Source organism: Candoia aspera, chromosome 12 (assembly GCF_035149785.1).
Source record: "Candoia aspera isolate rCanAsp1 chromosome 12, rCanAsp1.hap2, whole genome shotgun sequence".
In the NCBI taxonomy this organism is placed as follows: Eukaryota; Metazoa; Chordata; class Lepidosauria; order Squamata; family Boidae; genus Candoia; species Candoia aspera.
Genome location: NC_086164.1, coordinates 1,978,501 through 2,001,137, shown reverse-complemented (window position 1 = coordinate 2,001,137; position 22,637 = coordinate 1,978,501). Strand labels below are relative to the sequence as shown.

Genomic DNA, 22,637 nt, shown 5'->3' with positions numbered 1-22,637 from the left:
TCTGTGAAACCGGTGCTGTTCCGCTGCATCACGGCGGTTTCCACCTGTGCTGCTGAGAACGTGGGGGTGGAACTTGGTTAACCCAAACAGTTCGAATGGAAGATGTCTGTATCCGTGCCAGCTCTCAATTTTATTCATAAATGCCAATCTGATACAATCTATCTTAGCCTTATCCTATCTAAACCTTAATTGATCAGCCTTATTGATATGCCAGATTAAGACAAAAATTTCTGAGGGCCCCCTTGATCATAGTTTTCCTTTCTGGCTTTTTACATACCAAAAAGCCTTCTGCGAGGCACCAGGCTAGAAACTGGGAGACCCTGGCTGGGTGACCTTGGGCCAGTCAGTCTCTCTCAGCCCCTGGAAGGAGGCAATGGCAAACCGCTTCCAAAACTCTTGCCAAGAAAACTGCAGGGACTGGTCCAGGCAGTCACCAGGAGTCAACCCTGACTTGAATGCGCGTGCGCGCGCACGCACACACACACACACACACACTAAATAAGTAAGTAAGTAAGGACATGCTGGTTGGTGTTGAAACAAAACTCTGAGCTGCTCAGATCCTCCTCAGTAGTAAACAGGGAATATCTTGCTTTGCCTGGAACCAAACAATTTGCTCTAGATCAGTGTTTCTCAGCCTTGACAACTTTAAGAGGTGTGGACTCAACTCCCAGAATTCCCCAGCCAGCTATGGGTGGCTGAGGAATTCTGGGAGTTGAAGTCCACACCTCTTAAAAGTTGCCACGGTTGAAAAACACTGCTTTGAAAGCTTCTGCCCAACTTGGCAAATGCAATAATCTCAAGTGAAACCTTTATAAGAAATGGGTTTTGTTCTGAGCTGAAAACATTTGATAGGAGCTGAAGGTTTTGCACACCCCCTAATCAAAAGCTGAAAGGGACGGGTTGTTTTACTTCTACTATTCTTTACTTATAAAAAATGGATAGTTCTTGTGGTCAGTGTCCTTAATGAAATTGAGAATAAGGTATGGTCATTCACAGCTTAACTGTTTTCACGTAAAATTGGTTGTGTGCAAAAACTCTGGCTTTTAGTCAGTCTTAATGCTTTTATGTTTGTTTATTTTCCCTCCAGATGCCTTGGCCTATTGTTCCTTTGGACCGGTGTTTTTCAAACTTGGCAACTTTCAGGAGTGTGGACTTCAACTCATGGCATGGCTGGCTGGGGAATTCTGGGAGTTGAAGTCCACCCATCTGAAAGTTGCCAAGGTTGAAAAACACTGCTTTAGGCCACGCTGATGGGTAAGCTGAATGGTAATTCAGCACTCTAGGAAGGGAGGCAGATTTTGGAAAAGCCCCTCCAAGTGTTAAGTATAATAATACTTGAATGGGATGAAAACAGGAACTTCCTTACCATGGATCCAAGATTCCTTGGGCTTGCTTTAATCTAATCCATTCTCATTCAGAGATGGAAATACAGCAAAAAGGTCAGAATTAACGATTTAGCAGAATTCACTCTTTGCAGGTAATTGCTGCAAAGCTTATCAGTGGAAAAAGTTGGTGGAGGTCCTTGAAACATCCTGAAAGATATTTCTATAAAGTTCCAGAGAATTGGCTGAGGCGGGGAGGGAGGATAACTAGTTTTGTAGACATTTATAACTGGTTGGGCAACTAGATGTTCCCTTGATGTTTTGTGCTGAAATTCCCATACTCCTTTTTGTGGATTGGACTGGGATGGGTCTAGATCAGTAATCGCTTGACATCTCCTTGCTTAGAGAGTCAGGAAGATGGCCTTGATGGAGATATGCAGGAACTGTTGCCTAGACAAAAGGGACTAACACATTTTTTGAAGTCCAGAACTTCCAGATAACGTTCAGAAGTGGCTCAGATAGACACCTCCCTAATTCACTGGAGTATAAGGAGGAGGTAAGCAGAATCAGACCTGCAAGATGGTTTTTGAGATGGGTGGCCATATAAATATGTCGAATTAATAATGTATTAATAATCTTGTTAATCAGAGCCTGTTTCAATCAAAGTATCCTCACCCTTCCTGGGGAGTTGATTTCCTGGTCTGGTCTACCTGGTGGGGCTGGCACCTTGCCAGATCAGACCGGGAGCTCTGGCCGAGTCCTGCTTCCCAGAACAATGAACTCCGAGGCCGCTCATCCTTAGCATATCCCAGCTTCTGGGTTCCTAGTCTCAAAGCCAGAGAATGTTTCACTCTGGGAGAACCTGTTCCCACTTCCCAAGGGGGTTGCAGATGCTCTACTGGTCCTACCATCGAAGGATGCTGCACTGAGTTCATCCTGGCAGTGCCAAAGTGCTCATAGTGCAGGTAGTTGTGGACCCAAATTCTACTGTAATGTGGGCACTTCCAGTCCTGCTGGATCCTGACCCCTGGCCAGCGTGGTGTCCCCAGCTTTCAGAGCGGTGGCTGAGAAGACTCCGTGCCGACCTACGGTGGGTTTTGCTGGTTTGCATCTCAGCTTGGCATCTGTTGCTGTGCAAATCCATGCAAAACTGACTGTGGCGGAGGTTGTGAGCAGGAAGGGAGGGGTGGGGGGATGCCCATCTCTGGGCACGCGCAGGCAGAGTGCGCTCCTCCCTCCACGGGTTGGGATTTGTTGTATTACTTGGACGTCTCTGAACAGTATTGCACTTGTCCCGGCCTGTGGAGGGCGAGGGGAGACTCGACCCTGGCTGAGGTGGCTGGCGCGAGAAGAGGGCGGGCGAGCTGGTTGCCCTGGCCGGAAGCTGTGTGTTGCTGTTGTCGGGTGGATCACGATGCAATTTTGATTAGATTAGCAGGACGGAAATTGCACGGTATCCATCTGTAAACCGCAGGACCTTCCTGGCTCTGGTTACTCCTGGGGGTGGGATTGGTTGGAAGCAGGAGCGGGGGCATTGGGAAAATCGGGGCCATGGAGTTTCTCCCCCCGAAAGTTAACTTGCAATTGGGAACCAACCCCCCCCCCCAAGCTGTGATGGTGTAGTGCTTCTCTTTGCAAAATAAAATAAACTGACACCTAAAAAAGTTGTTTCCTTGCGAACTTTTTTCAAAGTGAAGCGGGCTGAGAGTGAGCAAAGGTGGTTTTCAACCTGGTTTATTCCCTGCTCTGGAGGTTTTCTGCTTCCTTCCAGAGAGTTTGACATGGGAATCTCCTGAAAGAAAATGGGAACGCTTGCAGTCAACTGAATAGATAACAGAATAAACACAAGCTAGTGAGCAGTTGGGGAAAACATACTTGCTGACCACATCAGAACTCAGAGACTTGATTTCATGATTGGGGGGTGCCCTCTCGGCAAATGGGCTGCTTAACACGGGTGCCTTTTGGTCAGGGATGGGGAAATCTCTGATGCTAGAGGTATTTGCAACTAAGAAAACGAACACAACTTTATAACCTGAAGGGGGTCCGCAAAATTAAGTCGGGCTGAAAGCTGTAAGGGAAGGGCTTGAGCCTGCAGTGCAGCGCTAACTGGACTGCTGGTTTAACTGAAGGCCTCGGAGATGTGTGCTTGGCCAGTTGGGACTTGAAGTTCAAGACGCAGAGGCTGAAACGTCCTCTGTCCTGTACGAAGCAGCTGCAGAGGTCTGCAGCTGCAGAGATGCCCATGTCTCTTGGCGTTTAGCTGTGCTTGCATCTTAATTGTACAAGTCAGCTGTGTTGTAATGGAAGCTGTCACTTTTTCAGCTTTCAATAAGCAAGCTGTGTTTGCATCTTGAAAGACAAGACCACGCTTGGAAGAGTGCTGGGTTCTGTGGTGAGACTTCTGAGGGTGAAATTTCAATGGATGAAATAAAGAAATGGGTGGCTTCTTGGCACAGAAGTCAACACCAGGGCAGGCCCCTGTTAATACTGCTGGGGTGCTTCTGTTTTCTTGCAACTGCTCCCACTTCCTTCTGCCATGGAAGAAAAGGGGGTTTGGATTCAGGTTTGAATTTTGTGAAGGAAGTAGCTGCCTTTGGGGTGCCCCAAACCTTAGCAAGTCGGTTGAAATGAGATGGAAGTGAGACCCATGTAAAAATTAAATGGGCTTTTTCAGTTAGTTTGGACTGGTAAACTGGTGGAGTAACTAGATCATTTTATATTAACTAACTGATGCAGTTAGTTTGGACTTGGTCAACATACTGATTAACCAGATGATATATTGCATGCTGTGTTCTACAGCCATAATACTGGTTTACACTATGATACTTGAGTATAAGCTATGCCGACATTTCTTTTGCTTTTCAATATTATACATGCTAATCATCTGCTCTTAACAATTTATTAGATATTTTGATGGGTTGATTCATGTGACACTAAAGTCTAGTTTTCAGATAGTATAAAATGCCTGGTTTTATAATCCCACCATCGATGGCTACGTGTTAATTCTCTTAATTTGCACAGAATTAACTTGCACTGAGGCTTGTCTGAAGAATTCTGAAAGCTACAGTAGAAAGGTTCAGTTCACCTATGGGGTTAAGCCATGCTTTTAAAAACACAGTTTCTTGAGTAAAGCACAATTGCTTGCACGCGCATAGTAGCTGAACCACAAACCATGGTTTGCAAGCAACATCCAGATTCAGTAGGCTAAGCTGAAACTAAGTTGTGCTTTAGTGAGATGTGTGAACGTGAGCCAGTTTTTGCAGATTTTGCCTCTGAGGTGCATGATCCATTTGGGTGCCTCTTGTTTGCCCATCTCCTGAAACAACAGGCATACCGGGCGATTAATGCCACTTTAATAGGAAGCACAGCAAGAAAATAACATAGAGAACCCAATTCTGAAAACACAAATGATGCATTATAGCGATGTCTTGGCCCACCAGATAATTTAATTTTGAAAAGATGCCGTGGATGATAGAAGAACTCCAATAAGCCAAAGCCTTCAATCTCCATCACGCTAGCGATGGGGCCAACTGTAGTGCAAATCCAGCTCTGGGCAGCTATAATAAATCTCACCTTTTAATAGTTTTTAAGCTTTGCTTTGAGAAAAGATGGATGAAATATCTAGCCTTTGCAAGCAGCTGTCCAGAATTTTCTCTGACTCAGCTGTGTGGGTCCAGGGTGAGGTGGGGGGCAAACACCAGTTCAAAAACGATACTGGGGGTGGGGGAGCACTTGCAGTAGGCCACAGTACAGTAGATTAACTTGTGTGAGCCTGGATGGTGGGGGAGACGGCATCCAAGTTCAATTCTAAGGAAAATGCAGGTGGTTTTCACATGACATGCTTTAATCCAATTTTCTAACAGCATACTAAGCCATAGTTAGCCAAGATTTATTCAACCGCATGGCATGATACTTGACTATAAGCTATGCTGTCCATATGGCTGGACTAGCTGTGGTTAGCTGAACCATGTTCAACTCGTTTGTGTGGAACGTTGAGCCACGACAACCACCCACTCGGGCTGTCCTGGGCTAAAACGGGTGTTGGCGTGTTGTGCAACCTCAGCCAAGCTGGTCCCTTAGTTAGCCTGGCAGGTGTGAACCCAGCAATTAATCAACCAAAGACATTTTGGAGGCCTTCCTGGGAGGCAGCTGGGTTAACATAAAATCTTTTCTCCTGACCATAATAATGAATCTCTGCTCCTGTAACAGATGTTTGACATTTTGCTTGGATGTCCTGGAATTAAATGTCAAGTTATTTCTGTTTCACTTGCAACATTTACTTTCTCAAATATTTCATCTGCAAATGCAGTTTTTTGTTTTTTTTTAATCTGCCCGACTGTCTAGGATGACGATGAGAGAAAGGACTGGGATTGGGGTCCGTGCTTTGTGTTCAGCTAATTATAATTTGATGTAGCTAAGCTAGCTAGCCTTGTTTTAGCTACTGTGTTGTGCAAGCCCAGTTCATGTGCTTCCTAGATGGTATGGGCTGAACAAAACATGGCTCTGCTAACCATGGGTGAACACAGTACTGAGCATCTATTCAAGAATTTTCACAAGTAACTGAACTGTGGCTTATTCGGTTAACACAGTTCACTTGTATGACACACTCTAGGCCATGTTGTGTGGATGGCAAGCCGCAGCTTAGTGTGATGTGTGAACTTGGCTAATACATTCTTTCCAGATACACCTGTATATCAGTCATGTGCCAAAGCAGCAAAGGAGACCTTTCCAAGGGCATGGACTGGTTTTAGCAACTTGTGAATAAACAAACCATGGCTTGGTGAATTGCAAGACGTTGAGCCAGCGTTAAGACACGAATGTTGCACTCTTTCCAGCATCAGCTGACCTCCAAACCTGGGCTGAAGGTTATATAGTTGGACAAAATGGTCCTTCTGCAGATGGAGATGGTTGGATGCTTGTCCTGCATCTTCTGCCAGTCCATCTGCACTTCTGCTTCCCAAGTCCTGGAACCCAACTGGCTTGTCTTAGCCTCCAGCAAGGCTGAGCGTAGGTGAGGCAGCAGACTTTCCAATCTGTGATTACCAGAAATTCAAGCCAGGGTTGGTGGAAAAGATCTCTCCATGTGTCTGCAAAGTAGCATCTACTGCATGAAAATGGCCTCAGTTGGCATTTATTAAATGACATTAAAAATGTAGTAAACAAAGATCATGGTGCGTGGTTGCCTGGATGGATGGATGGATGGATGATAAGCCATTAAAAGGCTTCATCTGCACCGAAAGAAGCATGATGGTGTCAAAATATTTGGTTAGGCTCCTATTACACTAGGTTATAATGGGATTTGCTTAATCTTGGCTTGACACGATCTGTGAATTTAGGCAACGGCTTCCCAAATACATTGTGGTTCCACAAAGCATGACTTAGTATTTTTCAGCCTTTGTCCATTTGGAGAAACTGGCCCTCAATACAGTATTCCATATTTCCTTCAGAAATGCCTTTTTTCCAGAACTCTGGGTTCTGCCCAGCATGTATTACTCTTCCCTTCTAAACTTGGATTGTATCATCTGAGCAGCATGACAATTGATGTTTGGAAATGGGATTGTGGCTAGCTAATGCTGGGTCTGTATGTTGTCTAGGTCCTGGCTTGGTTATGGACTGCGAGGGGATGGTTTCACACGCCATCACGCCTGCTTTGTACATCACAGTGCCTGGGTTCCCAGGACGCAGTAAACCGAAAGGCGACATACCTCCGGTTGTGTGGCGGAAGAGATTAGCTGCTCCCGTTCCTCCAAGGTCCAAGTCCATCCTTGCGTTCTGTGGCTGAAGACCGGTGAATGGCTGGGCCCACCTGTGGTGCTTAGCTCTGGTTTGTTGGCTGGGTTTGCCCAGCACCCCAAGTCAAAATCAGGAACTGCGGATAGCTTAGCACCAGCTAGGAACCAGGCGTTTTGCAGTGGGGGTTCAATAATAGTTTCCTCTGAGCAAACTTCTTTTAATGGCCCTGGAACAGCGTTTCTTAACCTGAAGAATTCTGGGAGTTGAAGTCCACACATCTTCAAGTTGCCAAGTTTGAGAAACTCTGCCCTAGGGGAAGGCTGGCTGGGCTTTTATCACCCCCACCTCTGCTAGCTCAGTTTCATTATCTGTGTTTCTGCCAGAATCGATTCAAAGGGGTCACTCTTGCTTTCAAGGCCTTTAGATAAACCTCTGACCTTCTGACCACTTAACCTCCTTTTCTCATGCGTGTGCTTTTGGGGAAAGGGGGAATGCAAACTTTTCATCTCTCGCAGGGTGTTTCTCTTGCATGCAAAACTCGGCTATCGCTTCTGAACAAGCAGTTGTTTTAGGCATCTTTTTCGCTTGGAATATTCCAGGGAATTGCTTGCAAATGACCCTCTGCTGTGCTATATCTGCTTTATGAGGGTAGAGAATGCCTGCCATAGTAGGGGATGTTGTAGTGTTCATAAAGCATTCAAAAAGGTAAGTGAAACCGCAACACACCTCGGGCAGAAAAAAAATACAACCTGAAATGGGGCACTTTTTCACTGAAGTCTTACCATGCGTTTGATATGACAGAAAGTTTACCATCAGGGCAAAAAGCTGCTCAGACTGGCCCATCTCCCACCATCTAAAGGGGCCGGGGGGGACATTTAAGTAATTTTAGTCTCTGGATTCACAATGCCTGCACCAAGCTTAATGGTGGGGGATCTGGTTTTAGTCAAGTTCTGTCAGCTGCTCCAATGTGGAGTCAATCCATCCCTCGGGCTGATTTTCACTGGGGTGATGGTGGAGGAGTGTACACTCCTGGATGTCTGTCCCCAAGTCCTGCTCTGGAAAATCACCTTTTCCTTGCTAAATGTTTGCACAAGTATTCGAAGGGGGATCTGCTTTGCCCATGGCATTAGCACTGCATTTGTAGGTCAAAGGAGAAAGAAAGCAGGAAATCCGGGGGATTTGGTGCAGTTTGTACAACATGCTAAGCTGTGTCTTAGCTACGGTTGATCAGCTAACCTAAATTGGCTTTGCACAATGCACTAAGCTACAAAACATGGCTTAGTGTTTTAAGCCAAACAAGAGTGGCTGGTTTTAGGCGATATTCTAAGCCAGAGGCAAAAGTACCACTAGATGGCAGTGTTTGCACGAGTGCAACCCTTATTTTAGCTTAAGGTAGTGGGAACCCAGGCCCTCTTGTTCGGTGTGTTGTGTAAACCCCAATAATTGGGTTAGTTCACCTAACCATGATGCAGTAGCCTTGGGAAAGTTTGTGCAAATGCAGCTGATGGAGGAACCCGGGTTCACTGCTGTATTTCCTGCGCAGAGGCAATTGAACAGCTCGTGGAATTGCAAAGGGGCCCGTAAGCCCAGTTCTTCTAGAGGCCGGCATGGCTTAGGCCAGTGGCTGGACCCAGGGGGAAACCGTGCAGTTTCCCCAGTAGCAGCTATCCTATTTTGCATTCCTGTAGACCTTTAGTTACACAGCCCTTATTAATATGAAGACGGATGCTTGCCTCTACTTCTTAAAATGTCAACAAAAACAGCTTGTTTCATCTTCATTTCAACCCCTGCTTGAATACAAACTACAACGCGCTGCGTGAACAGACAGGAAGCCAAACGGAGATGGGCTGGATTGGGGAAATGGGAGGAATATGCTAAAATTCTCGAAGCTTATTTGATAGGAAGAAAGGGGCACGTGGAGCAGAATGAAGAAGAGCCTGCCGTTGCTGCCATCACTCACGGGTGATCTGACAGCCCTTTTTTTAGCTTGATTCCCTGGAAGGGAGACACGTGGGATGTCTCTGAAACGTATCCCGGTGCAATCCACCGTGTTATTTCACCAAGATATTTCACTCCAGGGCTCCAAGCGATGTGCTACGGTGGGGTGTTAATGCTGTCTGTGGGTGCGAAATCAGTTTATAAGCGAGGTTGCAAAGACAATTTTAAAAAAGGCACTTGGAGCAATGTACAGATAAGTCTGAAAGGCCCGAGGCACTCGGTGAGAACCTTGAGAGACTCCATCCATCATCTGAGGCACTTTTGAAGCCTCTCAAATTCTTCCATTCCTCTAAATCAGTGTTTCTCAACCTTGGCCGCTTTAAGACAGGTGGACTTCAACTCCCAGAATTCCCCAGCCAGTGGGGACTTCAACTCCCAGAATTCTGGGATGCTGGCTAGGGGATTCTGGGAGTTGAAGTCTACCTGTCTTAAAGCGGCCAAGGTTGAGAAACACTGCTCTAGATTAAGGAAAAGCCTTCAAAATTGGACGGTGGATTTCCAAGGTGGCTGGATGGACTCGGACCCCTCTAGACTGCAGATGGAAGAAGCCACGTCAGAACCACGAAAGGTGACATTGGGCATGGAGCCCACAGCCAAAGCTGGGTGGTGCCTCCTCCGTGAGCAAGATGGAAGTCTTGGATGCTGGGGAAGATGGGTCATACACAAATCAAGAGGGGAAGCTGGGTGTCCATGGGCCAGGCCCCCTCTCCCTCCCCCAGCCTGGGGAGTTGAAAAGCCTGCATTGGACGGGGGGAGACGACCGCAGTGACCTTAAGTGGGGAATCAGGAATGGGGAGCAGCTTTTCCTGCATTGCAGGAAGTGAGCCACAGCTCCCCAAAGCTGCTGCCTTTTAAGAAAACCTGTTAGGCAGAAGGTGTGACCAGATCAATGGCCTTTTTGCCCCCGCAGGCTAAGGCGGTTGTCCCACAAGGTCTGCCTTTCAAAGGCCCTCCTCCTGCAGTGCATTGACTGGGGCATCTTCCTCTGCCTCCCTCTCTCAGGAGGAAGGCATGCAGAAGCACACAAATAGGAAAATGGGTAGAGCAGGGGTTCTCCAGCTCGGCCGCTTTCAGAGGGGTGGACTTCAGCTCCCAGAATTCTGGCGGGGGAATTCTGGGAGTGGGCTGGGGAATTCTGGGAGTTGAAGTCCACCCCTCTGAAAGCGGCCGAGCTGGAGAAACCCCGGCGTGGCGAGGGCCTGAGGTCGAGGCGGGCGGGCGAGACCCTCTCCGGATGCCAGGGAGGCAGAGGGCGGGGGGGCCCTTGGCATCCTCCTCCGGGCTCCAGGCCAGGCCAGGCGGTTGGCGAGCCTTCTCCGCGGCCAGGCGGCAGCGATTCTCGGCCAAGCCCCGACAGGCTCCCCGGCCGGGGCAAGAGCCGCCGGCCGGGGGCCCAGCGGGCGGGCCGCTTCCCGGGCCGAGAGGAGCGCGCCCCAGGGAGCCGCCGCGCGCGGTCCGCTCCGCCGCCGAGGGAGGGGGCGAGCGGGGGCGCCCGCCTCCCGCCCCCCCCGCCGCGCCCGCGGAGCCAATGAAGAGCGAGGAAAGTTTGCGGGGAGCCAGTCAGGGCGGCGGCGGGGGGCGGCCGGGCCAATCGCCGCCGCGCCGCCGGCTCTGCTCGCGCGCCCTGCGCTTCGGAGCGGCGGCGGCGGCGGCGGGGCCAGTCGCTCGCGTACTCCTGCGGCGGCGGCGGCGGCGGCGGCGTCTCCTCCTCCTCCTCCTCCTCCTCCCCCCCCCCCGCCGGCTCCTGGCTGCGGCGCCCGGCTGGGGATGCGCCCGGCCGCCGCGAGGCCGCGATGACCGACGGCGGAGCCGCCCCGGCCGCCCCCGCGCCCTCCTGGCGCCTCTGCGCCCTCCTGGCCGCCGCCGCCGCTCTGCTCGGCGTCCGGGCGGAGCCCACCTGCCAGCGCGTCCGCGCCGCCTTCCAGGCGCTCCAGCCCGGCGCCCGGGGGGTGCTCGAGAGTCCCGGGGCAGGTAAGCGCGAGCGCGCGGAGCGGGGCGGACCCGACCGTCGACGGGGGGAGTCCCGGGGCGGCGCGGCCAGGAGCGGCGGGACCGGCGCCGCGCCTCCCCCGCGAAATGGGGCGCAGCGGACCGACCCGGCGACGGGGACGTGGAGAGCCGTCCGCTGGGAATAGCGCGTTTCCTTCCTTCCTTCCCTCCCTCATGAGGTCTAGCGCCTTTATTTTTCAGCACAGGGCGGGAGCAGGAGATGCGGCCGGGCTGGTTGTAATGGGGTGGCCGGCTTCCCGCCCTCCGCCCCGGCTCCCGGCCGGTTCACAGAGCCGCGGTTTCCCCCTTCGCTCCCTGCACGGAAGCAGAAGCCGACCGTGGCAGCCGTCGACTCGTGTGGACGCTCGGCTCGCTGGTGGTCCCTTCTTCCCGTGTCCCGCGTGCGCGGCCGGGGCTGAGCTGGCGGGGGGGGGGGGGCTGGAGGTACCTGCCGTGGGGAAGGGCTGGGGGGCGATGGAAGAGCCCCGCCTCCGTGGGAAAGGCCCGTCGCGGCTGGGCAGCCTCTCGAGTTAAACCGAGCCGCGAGTTAGTCGAGGGTCGTGCGAGTGCTACAGCCCAGCCGGTGGAGCGAGCCCCTCTGCGGCTGCGGCACTCGGGGCCGCCCCGGTGCTTCGGGGTCCTCCCCGGATCTGGCAGGATGGGCTGATCTTGGCGCGTCCCGACGGCGCCCGGGGTTTGCAGATGGCTTGCCCGGGACTGCGGGAGCGCCGGTGAAGCATCCTGGCCGTGGGGAGATTGGGGAGCAGTTTTACTTTGCCTCCGTTAAGGCTGTGGGGTCCTGCTCCGGTCCTGCCTGTCCGTGTGTCGGCGGACCGTGGTCCTTACGGCTGGGTAAGCAGGCTTTCGACTGGGCTACTAGACCCCGTCTAAACCAGAGGGGGCAGTCGGAGCCCCCAGACCACCTTCCTGCAGCCCCCGAAGCCGCCGCCTCTCTCAGCTGCGCTTCCTCGCCGCTTTGGATGGGAAGCTCCGAAGCGGTTAAGAGGCTTGTTAACATCAGTGGCTTGGAGAGCAGGAAGCCCCGAGAGCCCCCTTCTCTGAAAACTGGCCCTGCCTGGGTTGCATCGCCTCTGCTCCCCCACCCCAAACGTGAGAAGTGTGGCCCCCGGGCACTGCACGGGTGCCCACCCCTCGCTGAAATCAAGAGAGACCGCCTGCTCTTTGGGTCTGGGGAAAAGACGAACAGCGTCCCCTAAGAAATCTGGCGCACCCTTTGGCCAGGCTGCGGGTTGGGCTGCCGGAACCTCTGAGTGGGTGAATGAAAACCAGGGCGGCTGAGAGGGGCTGAATCCTGCAGCTGTGGGGAGGCTGGAAAATTCCCTGGAGGGAATGCACAATAGTGGGGGGAAATGGGGGGCCATGCCCACATCCTGTCACTGCCCAGAGCCTCTGTCAGCCTAGTTTTTTTTTTTTTTTCTCAGTTCCCTCTGGGTTGTTTTTCTGATATTGCAGTACGAATAACAACGTCATGCGTCATGCCAGTGTAGGAGACCGACAGCTTCTGCCCCTTAGAGCCTCAGATGCAGCAGACTCTATTGCCTTGTGTAATCAACATTCTAGTCCTCAAGATGCTGCAAGACTCCTAGATGCTTTTGCCCTTTGGAAAGGAGGGCAGTGCAATCCAGAGTTTCTTGGGGGTGGGTGGGAAATAAACTGTCTTTAAAGCCATGACTGTTATCAGCGGTTTCCCTTTTTAAGGAAGACGGTTTCATCTGGCTAAAGAAAAACGTGGTTCTACATTGTTTCAAGTGGGTTTGGGAGGATTGTGTGAGTGGAACCCTCTCCCCTCCTACGCACTTGGCATTTCGGAGGTTGTGTGTCTGGAGTGGACCGATCCCTTTTTGTCAACCTGAACAGAAAATAATATGCTTGTTTAGAAATAATTCTTGTGGGTCCACAGGCTTAAGCATCTGGGACTTTAAACCCTTCAGCGCTGTTTGGGAGGTGGGATCTCAGAAACGTGGAATCCCCCCTTTCTCTCTGATCTTACAGAAGGAGCCTGAAGGAACGGAGCCTTAAGCCGGAATTCCTCATTTGCGATATGGGAGTAGCTTTTCAGTCGACCTTGCAAGTTTGTTCTGGAATTAGCGGAGGGCATGTGTCACGAGCACTGATGGCGAGCAGGAGGGGGCCTCGATCCAGGGGGGGAAACACATGCGTAGCACTGAGGAGTTGAGCAGCCATTCAAAGAGACGCAGATCAGACCCGCCTTAGCTTTCGGGGTTTATCTGTCTGGGTTTTTCCCACGCTTCTTCAGTTTGTTAGGATTTTCTGTCTAATGTAGCAGTAATAAAACACTAGAGACCTATTCCTTGTCTCAGCGTGGTTCCTGGCTGTTAGGACAGCATGTGAGCAAAAACAGCGTTTTAGGGTTACCAACCCTCCCTCGTGTTCCTTCCCTTCTGCCAGTGATCTTGCCATTGTAAATTCCAGTTTAGGGCGGGGTGGGTGGGTGGGAGACCACCTGCGTTTCTTGCTTTGTTTGACTGAGTCTTCTTCAACTGGCTTGCTATAGCCCATGTACCAAGATTATATGAGATACTGAGTTGGGGAGGACTGAATTGGTGTATCTGAGGAGAAGCTGGGAGATTAAGTGGTAGAGCCTCCAGGCTCAGTGGCACTCTATCTCAGAACACCACTTCCTGCTGCGCCCCTTGGAGGCGTCCTTTTGACGTCTCTTGGAAGGATTTTGCATGGATCAGGAAATGGGCCAGTAGAGGTTTCATTGAACCCCATCCTTAATTTTTTTTTCCCTTTGCAAAAAGGGTGGCTTTCAGAACATATTTTCTAGGGAAAAAGTCGGGTGACCTGGATTTGTTTCGTTTTGCTGTCTGTGCTTAGGGCTGAAGGGCTGGATGGGAATATGTGCGGTTTTCTTTTCTCCCATCTGCTATTTGTAGGAAGTGCTGGTGGTGGAAGGGAAGAAAGGAACAGCTCTCTCTCGGTTTCTAGAAATGCTTCCCACGATGATGGAGATCTTTTTTATTTTTTTTCTTTCCGGGTGGGAGTTTGTAGGGAAACACGGCTTTTCAGGAACATCATTTTCTCTACAATTTGCATGACGTTAGCCTTGGCAAATGCTTGGGGAATCTGGATTGGCAGCATGTGGGAAGGGGGTGATCTGCACAGCCCTCCCCCCTTGCAGAATTTCATCCTTACTTCAAAACCCAGTGGTTGGAAGGGAGTGAATTGCAGGGCAGCAGGGTCCTGCCAGGCTGCCCTCGACTTTTTCCTTGCTATTGTTGATGGAAATGCTCATCTGCCCTTTGAGCATCTGTAGATGAGACTAAAAGCTGTCCTGCATGTTCACTTTGATGGCTGAAGACTTGATTTGTAACATTAAAAAAAAAAAAGGAAAGGCTGTCTTCAAAATGCAAGGCCTTTTCAAAACCCCAAATGTGCCTGTGATTGGGGTTCAACTGGGTCAGGAATAAAAGCCTTTGTTGATGGTTGCAGAAGGGGACCAGAGGTGACCTGTGGACACTTAGTTTTCTTGCTGCATGCTCAGAAGCGCAGCCTCCCCGTTCACATGGGGCAATCAGTGTGCCACAGTTTCTTGGTGGGGTCTGGATCCCTTCTCAAGAAATCATCAGCTGCAAAAAAATGATTTGTCCTTGAGTAAACCAAGGTCAGTGGGCAAAGATACCACCCCGTGCTGGCTCACATTGCTGAAATGTGGTGGTGTTAGACTGTTGGACTGTAACCAAGGACCCTCACTCCTAGATAGTGAAAGCCTGGGGGCACTTTGAACTTGCTTATTGGGTCGCTGTTATTGAACTAAAATAAAAGAGATCTCTTTCTAAGCTTTGGGGTCTGGATTTCATAAATAAAACTTCAGGAGGGTCGCCCACCTCTGGCCCGGAACATCTGCCTCAAAGGAAGGCTTTCTGGCTCAGCTGGAATTGCCTTTGTACAGCAGCACTGTTGATGATGTGCTTTATAAGAGGGATGCCACTCCATAGGCATGTGGTTGCTGTCTGTGGTTGATGGGGGTTGTAGTCTGACAGATTCAGAGGGTTCCAGTTTGGGAAAGGCTGGACTCAGTGAACAAACTGCCTGGCTCAATGTTTCTCAACCATGGCAACTATAAGATGTGTGGACTTCAACTCCCAGAATTCCCCAGCCAGCTATGTTTAAAGTTGCCACGGTTGAGAACACTGGCCTGGCATATTCCATAAGGTGGATTTCTGTGCTACAGAAGCCTCACTTCTGTTTATACTTGTTTATGTACCTGGCTTTTCTTGGAATTTAACTGTTAAATGCTGAATTAGATGTAAATTTTTATTTAGAAATTAAACAAAGGGTAAAGCTTGCATACGTTTTCCCTGTATCTTCCTTAAAGGAAAAATAGAGGTATTTCATGAGTTATTCTTGCAAAAATTATGACACTGTTTTATTTATTTTTTTAAGGAAAAGTCTGTGTGTGCTACAGATAATCCAGCTGGCTGATAGGGATAGGTTTGCGAGACCTGAAATTTCTTTTGAAGTAGGCTTAAGCAGACTCATTTTGAGAATTACAAACGGGCTGTTCAAAGATAACAAAAAACAGCAAAGGATGGGGAAATTTCAGATGCAGGGCTGACTTTGCTACATGCAGCATTTGCATCTGCCTACAACTTAACAGTAGCTAAACGCTAAGATCTGAATCCCTATGGCAGCTGCCAAGATGGGTTGGGGCTTCAAAAGTGTTGGGGCGACAATTTCCAAAATTCCCAGCCAAGAGTGAGAATGATGAGAACGATAGTCTTTCACACCTGGATGGAGTATCAATTTGAAGGGCGTCAATTTGGGGAAAGAGGTCTAACCCTGTCATTAAGTGGCGTTTACAAACCAGGATGTGGTTCTGCATCTTGCCTAGACAATATGTAGGTCCCAAGCAAGACAGAAAGAACTTCAGCATAGAAGTCAGAAAAATAAGTGATTTTATTTTGGTGTATGGGATGGAATTGATGGCAGACTTCTAGTGGGAGGGAAGGTGTCTCTGTCAAAACACACCTGCCTGGTGTTCTCATGAAATCTGACCTGGAGAGCCTGACACGGCATAGGAAGTCAAGGAGTAAAGGTTCCTGGAAGAGAAAGCAATAATTTAGATCAGTGTTTCTCAACCTTGGCAACTTTAAGCTGTGTGGACTTCAGCATGGCTGGCTGGGGAATTCTGGGAGTTGAAGTCCACACAGCTTAAAGTTGCCAAGGTTGAGAAACACTGACTTAGATGCTCAGCAACTCCCAGATCAACCTGTAAGGAGTGATGGAATTCTTGTTGTCCAGATGTTGCTTAGCTAAACCACTATTGGCCGGGCTGCCCGAGGCTGCTGCAAGGAATGACTCTGGAGGACCACTGTTCCCTACTCCGGAGGAAGGTTAGAGCCAAAATCTGGCATTGATCCCTGAAGCAAGTTTTGACACCAACAAGGAACTTCCAAAACCAGTGGGCTCCGTTAACAGTCTTGCTGTGAATTTTGAACTGGGATACTTCCAAACGCCTCCCAGGGACGCCCTATGAAGTCATGCATTGCAGTAGTCAAGGCTTTTGTTAGCACTGATAACCAGTGAGTCACATGGATGGGATTTTTGGGGTGGCTGACCCCGAGCAGTGCAACAGGCACCTCCGCGTCTGGCAAATACGTCCTGCCTGAGCGGTCCTACAAGGAGAAATATTTTCCAATCGGTTATTTATACATTGCATTTATCTGCTCTCCTTGCTGCATGCCTGTTGATGGGCCCCCTGTTTGCCCACAGATGTCGTAATATATAGCCCTAATGAAAAGGAGGGCTGGCTGCTGATACCTCTGTTCGAACGGGCTAATTCTGGAGATCTCTGAAGAGTAATTACGCTTTGATGACCGTCTCCTTTCCAGAACTGACTACATAAATTCTCCGTAATCAGGGAGGTGTCATCGTGAACGGGTGGCCTGGCTTCCCGCTTATTGCTCGCTCGGTCTCTGCTGCCGCCTGACTCCATCTGTCATGGCAGAGCAACAGCCCGCGGTTTTTCTCCCTTCCCTCGCCTGGCGTTCACGTCAGCACTCCTGGGGAGCCACGCAGGAGCCTGCGATCAACTTCAGAGCGGGTGGCTTCTGTTTTGTCGGCTGGAAGTGACTTGGAGCAGCCTGGCAGGAAGCGGACCCACTGCTTGGGAACTTGTGTTTTGTGTCAAGAGGGTTTGTTTGGGGCGTCCTCTGCACTCCTTGATGAAAATGAGCCGGGCTCCAATTGTCCACTGAATGGGCAGCATGGAAAACTTCCTTCCGGCCTCAAATCGGTGGAAAAGAGCAGTAGATGTGCTGCCCTTCTGGGCTGAAATGGTGTCCTGGGCACCTCTCCTTGATTCCCTTCCAGAAAGAGAAGCTGCAGAATTTTCCTTCCTTCTGTCCTTCCCTCCCTCCCATTTCTATAGCCGCCCATCTCAACAAGTGACTCTGGGCAGCATACGGTTATAAAAAACACAAAAACAATTAAAGCCATACAAAATTTATATATATGGTCGCTGAGTAAACAGTTGCCATAGATGTTAATACAGCCAAGCAACGGGGCCCTTAAGACACTCGGGGGTCCCAGCACATATCCAGGTTTTCACGGCCTTACGGAAGGAAGGTCAACAGGGCCAGGGTCATCCTGATCGTCCTGAATTGGGAATGGAGGGGCGAGATGCATTTTCCTGGAAGTGTAGATGACTCCATCTGGCTTTGGAGTTCAGTATGACCTTTGTCATCGGTTTCTGGAGCAAGTTCACCCAGAATATGCCCCACCCTTGCACTGCAGAAGCGTTCTGCCTTTATTAAGTTTTCCCATCCAGACTAGCCCTTAAGGACATGCCTCTATTATGGGGAACATACTTTTTAAACCATGCCATATTCATGCTGCAAAACTCCAGGTGCATCTCTCTCACTCTTACTTATTTCAGTACACACACTGTACAGATGCTCAAATTTTTTTTTGCAGCTATAGTCCACTTTGGCAGGGCAGGTTCTTCTCCCCCCTCCCCCCCAGGTTTTCTTAAAAAAGAAAATTCTGAATGGCCAGGTGAGGCAGAGATGGAATTTTCTCTTAAATGCAAGTGGGATTTCTCAGCAGAGTTCCAGAGTAATTCTAGATAATGTCGGCCAGGGTGGGGGTGGGTGCTTTGCAAAGGGTACCTCCACGCCTGGCTGCTGGCATTTCTGACTTTTTAAAGATTGCAGAAGTGTGGAAGATTCCACTCAGCCACAGAGTCCCCCTGTTCGGGGGGGAGATGGGCAGTGATAGAGATTTGCAAAATAAATAAATAAATAAATAGTTAAAAATGAGCATCACCCCCTTGTCATTCTGCACATTCTGTTGGGGGAAGACCATAGCTAGGCGCTGACGATTGTCAGCCTTCATTCCAGCCTGAACCCCACCAGGTTCAAGCAGATTTATGGAATTTATGGGGTAATAGCGTTTAGCTAAAATCCCCATAAAGCAACATTGTTTTAGACGAACATGTGTAAGCATAACCGGGCCACCTGGAACAAAATCCGTCAGCAAATCACGACAAATGCGCAGAAAAGTAAGACAACCCATGAACACGAAACTGCTGTAATTTTTTAAAACGTTTATTTGATCGTCTTATCAGTACAATGAAGAAAATACAAAAGCAGCATGCATCTAGCCTAGTTTAATTAAATTTTCCGGGAAGCTGGATCTGGGTTGTGAGCAATCATTATGCTATTGTTGCGCAAAATTAGTAAGATCATCCCCTGCATAATCCCCTAATATTGACAAATTAAAGCTTTGATATGGCAGCTTGGAGAGAGGTTGGGCACGAAGCAAATGAGTCTCGGTGAAGGGGTTTTTATGGTGTTGCCTCCGAAAGAGAACAGTTCGTATTTCCAAGAACCCCCGGTGGCAGAAGCGTTGCTTTTTCATGGTTCCCCAACCGGGCAGGCGCATTGCACTGGTTCCCAAAGTGCCAGGGGCTGTGCTGGTTGTGAGAACTAAAGTCACCTGCGGGCATCTGGTCGAAGAGGGTTGTTGCTTCATTTCTCGTGTCACAGACAGAGATAAAACAGGAGAAGCAGAAGATTTTATTTGTTTGTTTGTTTGTTTGTTTTTCAAATTTATGTCACCACCCATCTCTCCTGAAAAGGGGGCTTGCAAAGACGAGCTTCTGGAATCCTTCCTGACCCTTTAAAAAGAGCTTTGCTCTGGGTCACGTGACCAGGTGGGAGGCAGTATTTCTTCCCATATTCTTTTGGGCTGGAAAAAAAATGAGAAAGTGGTCCTTGGATCACCCTCCCTTTCGCTTTCTCGAATGTTGCCTGCATGGAGGGAGCAGTGCTTTCGAACTCTTGCCCCGATCAATTCTTCCTTAGTTCGGTCTCTGCGAGCACTAAATTAAAGATAAGGTGCCCTCGCTGCAGAAATCACAGTGGTAAAAGTTGCTAAAAAGTTCTTCTTTCCTCTGGTTCATTCGTGATTAGATTAAAAAATGAAGTGAGATTTTCTCAGCCCACGAGAGGGATTGGAAAGCTGCACTTGGACAGATCCTTCATTGCAACCAGCCAAATGCCACGGAAGAAGGTTTTCTGCACAGAGATAGACCCCTAATCGTCTCTAGAAAAGTTGGGTGGGTTCCCCACTAGCCTCCAGACATTTTTATCAAGTTATTGTTATGTTACAGGAGGAGAAAGTGATTCCTGGAGAATTACTGTCCAACTGCTGTATATTTAGTTTATTTAAAAGTCAGTAAAGTGGAAGACCTTGGGCCAGTCACTTTCTCAGCCCCAGGAAGCAGGCAGTGGCAAGCCACTTCCAAAAATCTTACCAAGAAAAATGCAGGGACTGGTCCAGGCAGTGGCCAGGAGTCAACACTGACTTGAAGGCAGCCCCCCATAGCCCCAAGTCTGGTTTTAATCCTGGTTCCATCTATTGTTTTTTTGTAGTGTTTCCCCCAAGGCTGAGTGTGATGGTCAGCTTGGAAATTGTCGTGTGCCCTGAATTTAGCTCCTTCTCTCCAAAAGGGTTAAATGTAAGGTGCAGCCTTGGAAAAATTATAAACCTGGTAATATAAAGACTCAGTCATGAATTTTTGGTGCCATGAAATACGATCCTTGGAGCGTGTGGGGCATGTTGGAGGAATCTGAAGTCCAAACAAGGGCACTGTGGTGTGCTTGGATTGAGTGTTTGTCGGTGGCATTACAGGCAATCCTCACTTAATGATCATTCGTTTAGTAATGGTTTGGGCTTATGACGGTGCTGGAAAAAAACAACTTACGACCGGTCCCTCCCACTTAAGACCGTCACAGTGTCCCTGTGATCACAATTTGGGCGCTTGGCAACCAGTTCGCATTTATGACCATCGCAGCATCCCACCGTCACCTGATCGCCATTTTCGACCTTCTCAGCCGGCTTCTGGCAGGCAAAATCAATGGGGAGCAGCATGATTCACTTAACGACCACATGGTTCACTTAACGATCACAGTGATTCACTTAATGACCACAGCAAAACAGGTCATAAAATCTGGTTGGATTCACTTAATGACCACTTTGCTCAGCAACTGAAATGCTGGTCCCAATTGTGGTCATTAAGCGAGGACTACCTGTACACCCCCCTTCTGGAGTTTGTGCAACTGATGATCCTCCTGGTTGCCCTCTTCCGTCTTCCTTTGCTCAGCACGGCAGTTTTCAGGTCTTCTGGTTTGCTGGGTAATTGAGTTTTCGGCGTGTAATTATTTCAGGACCGTAAGTTGCTCTCTTGATAGCAAAAAAAATGCCGGCATGGGGCTCTCCAAACTGTAGGAACCTGCTCCAGGCAATTGCTTCATTCTCGGTGACCGTCTGAGGTTTCCTTTCTTTGCCAAGGGATTAATTTTAACAACCTTCTGAAGCGCAATTTTGCAAGGCCCTCCTTTTCTCCCCCAGCGTTTCTTTTTCCTCGTGGCTTCAGGAAGTACGTTTATGTATTTATGTGCATAATTAAAATAGATGGGAGCTACAGACCCCGGCAAATTGGAAATTGCTCTGTTTTTATGGAGGAATATCGGGAGAAGCTGCCTTGGCCTGTTTACGCGGTCTCTTTTGGGTATCTAGACCAGGTGAAGAAACCTCCTTGTCCTTTGGATCTTGGGGATGCTCCACCGCAAGATTCTTGCCCGGGGTGGTCATGATCTGGGAGCTGTCTGAATGCCCTTTGCCTTCCCCTTGAACTGCCCAATCCAGTGTTTCTCAACCCTGGCAGCTTGAAGATGTGTGGACTTCAACTCCCAGAATTCCTGAGCCAGCCAAGCTGACTAGGGAATTCTGGGAGTTGAAGTCCACACATCTTCAAGTTGCCAGGGTTGAGAAACCCTGACCTAATCCTTCTCAGGTAGGAGTGGACAACCTCTTGAGCTGTGTGGGCAGCAGAGATGCCAATTCTGGTGGCTTCCTTTCTCTCGTTCTCTGTTTTAAAATCATTAAGCCCTGTCAAAGGTGCGTTGGGCCCCCCTCAGCTGGTCCTCCAAGTGCCAAGAACTCTGGACAGCCCCAGTGGAAGGGAGGTTGCCAGTCTGTTTCAGGCAGAAATGCTAGGCATGGAATCCAATGTTTTGGGTGCCAGGGAGGGTCCTGGCATGGCCCCCATCACCTCCCCTTGTGCCTGTGCTGGCCCCAGGACCTGTGGGGACATCTCAGGGATTCCCACCAGTAGCTGCATCCCTCCAAGGAGGGCTTCTTTTGCAGGAAGGAGATGTCATAGTTGCAGCACGGTTGGCTGAGCCCGTTGTGACTAGCAGGGCATGATTAAGATAGGCGGCATGGAGGCTGCCCGCCCAGCACAGGATAATAGAGAACGGGTGCCCTCCCCAAGGCAGTTTGGGCTTTAATTGCCCATCGAGTGTCATTGGGGTTATAATTTATCTCTTTGAAAATGCAAATAGACCAGTGCTGGGTGGGTGGGGTTTGTTCCCAAGTGGTTGCCTCTTCCTTTCCACAACATGCTGGGCATAAAACATGCAAACAAAGTTGGTGTCAGATGCCTGGATTATCTATCACATCACTGAAGTGCCTTTTTTTTTTTTTGAGGTAAAAATATGGGACCCCAACATCTAATTGGCTAATAATTCTTCCAGGCTCTTCTTTTGAAGGGCGATGTTCCTCGTGACAACCTTCTGGCAGGCTGGGGCATGGCAGAACGGACGTGGTGGGGGATCTGGTTCTTCTTCTGTTGGAGCGAGAAAAGAGAGATTTTGCAAGGAGCTGATGGAAGCTCTCCCCACTGGAGTTGGGTGGCCAACAAATTTAAATAACTAAAAATCATAATAATTCTGAGCGAGGGAGAACATACCGCTAACGCTTCCTCCTTGGCATCCCCCCTCAGAGTCCCAAGGGCCTCCTTAGAGTTGGAGTTCCTTGCTGGAAGTTTGAAAGGGATGGGGAATCTCAGCCCCAGCTACAAAAAGACAAAGGGGCCAGTTTTGCAGTCTGGGGGGCCACTGGTGGTGAACTACAGTTCCCAGAATCCTCGAGGAGTATGCCAGTGGGGAATTTAGGTGGCGCACCTTGGGCTAGATAGCTGTAGTTTAGATTCCAAATGTAGCAGTCTGCCTAACTGCCCCACCCAAAAGTCTTGGTTCA

The 22,637-nt window shown here is 49.5% G+C and overlaps 1 protein-coding gene across 1 annotated transcript in view; it reads left to right on the top strand.

Moving 5' to 3' along the window:
• The first annotated feature begins 10,827 nt into the window (after nt 1-10,827).
• GPC3 (glypican 3) overlaps nt 10,828-22,637 on the top strand; it is a 105,675-nt gene continuing 93,865 nt past the window's right edge. Inside the window, exon 1 of the mRNA XM_063313310.1 lies at nt 10,828-11,024. Within this exon, the coding sequence (XP_063169380.1) occupies nt 10,847-11,024 (178 nt within the window). The 5' untranslated portion in view covers nt 10,828-10,846. The remainder of the gene's footprint in view (nt 11,025-22,637) is intronic.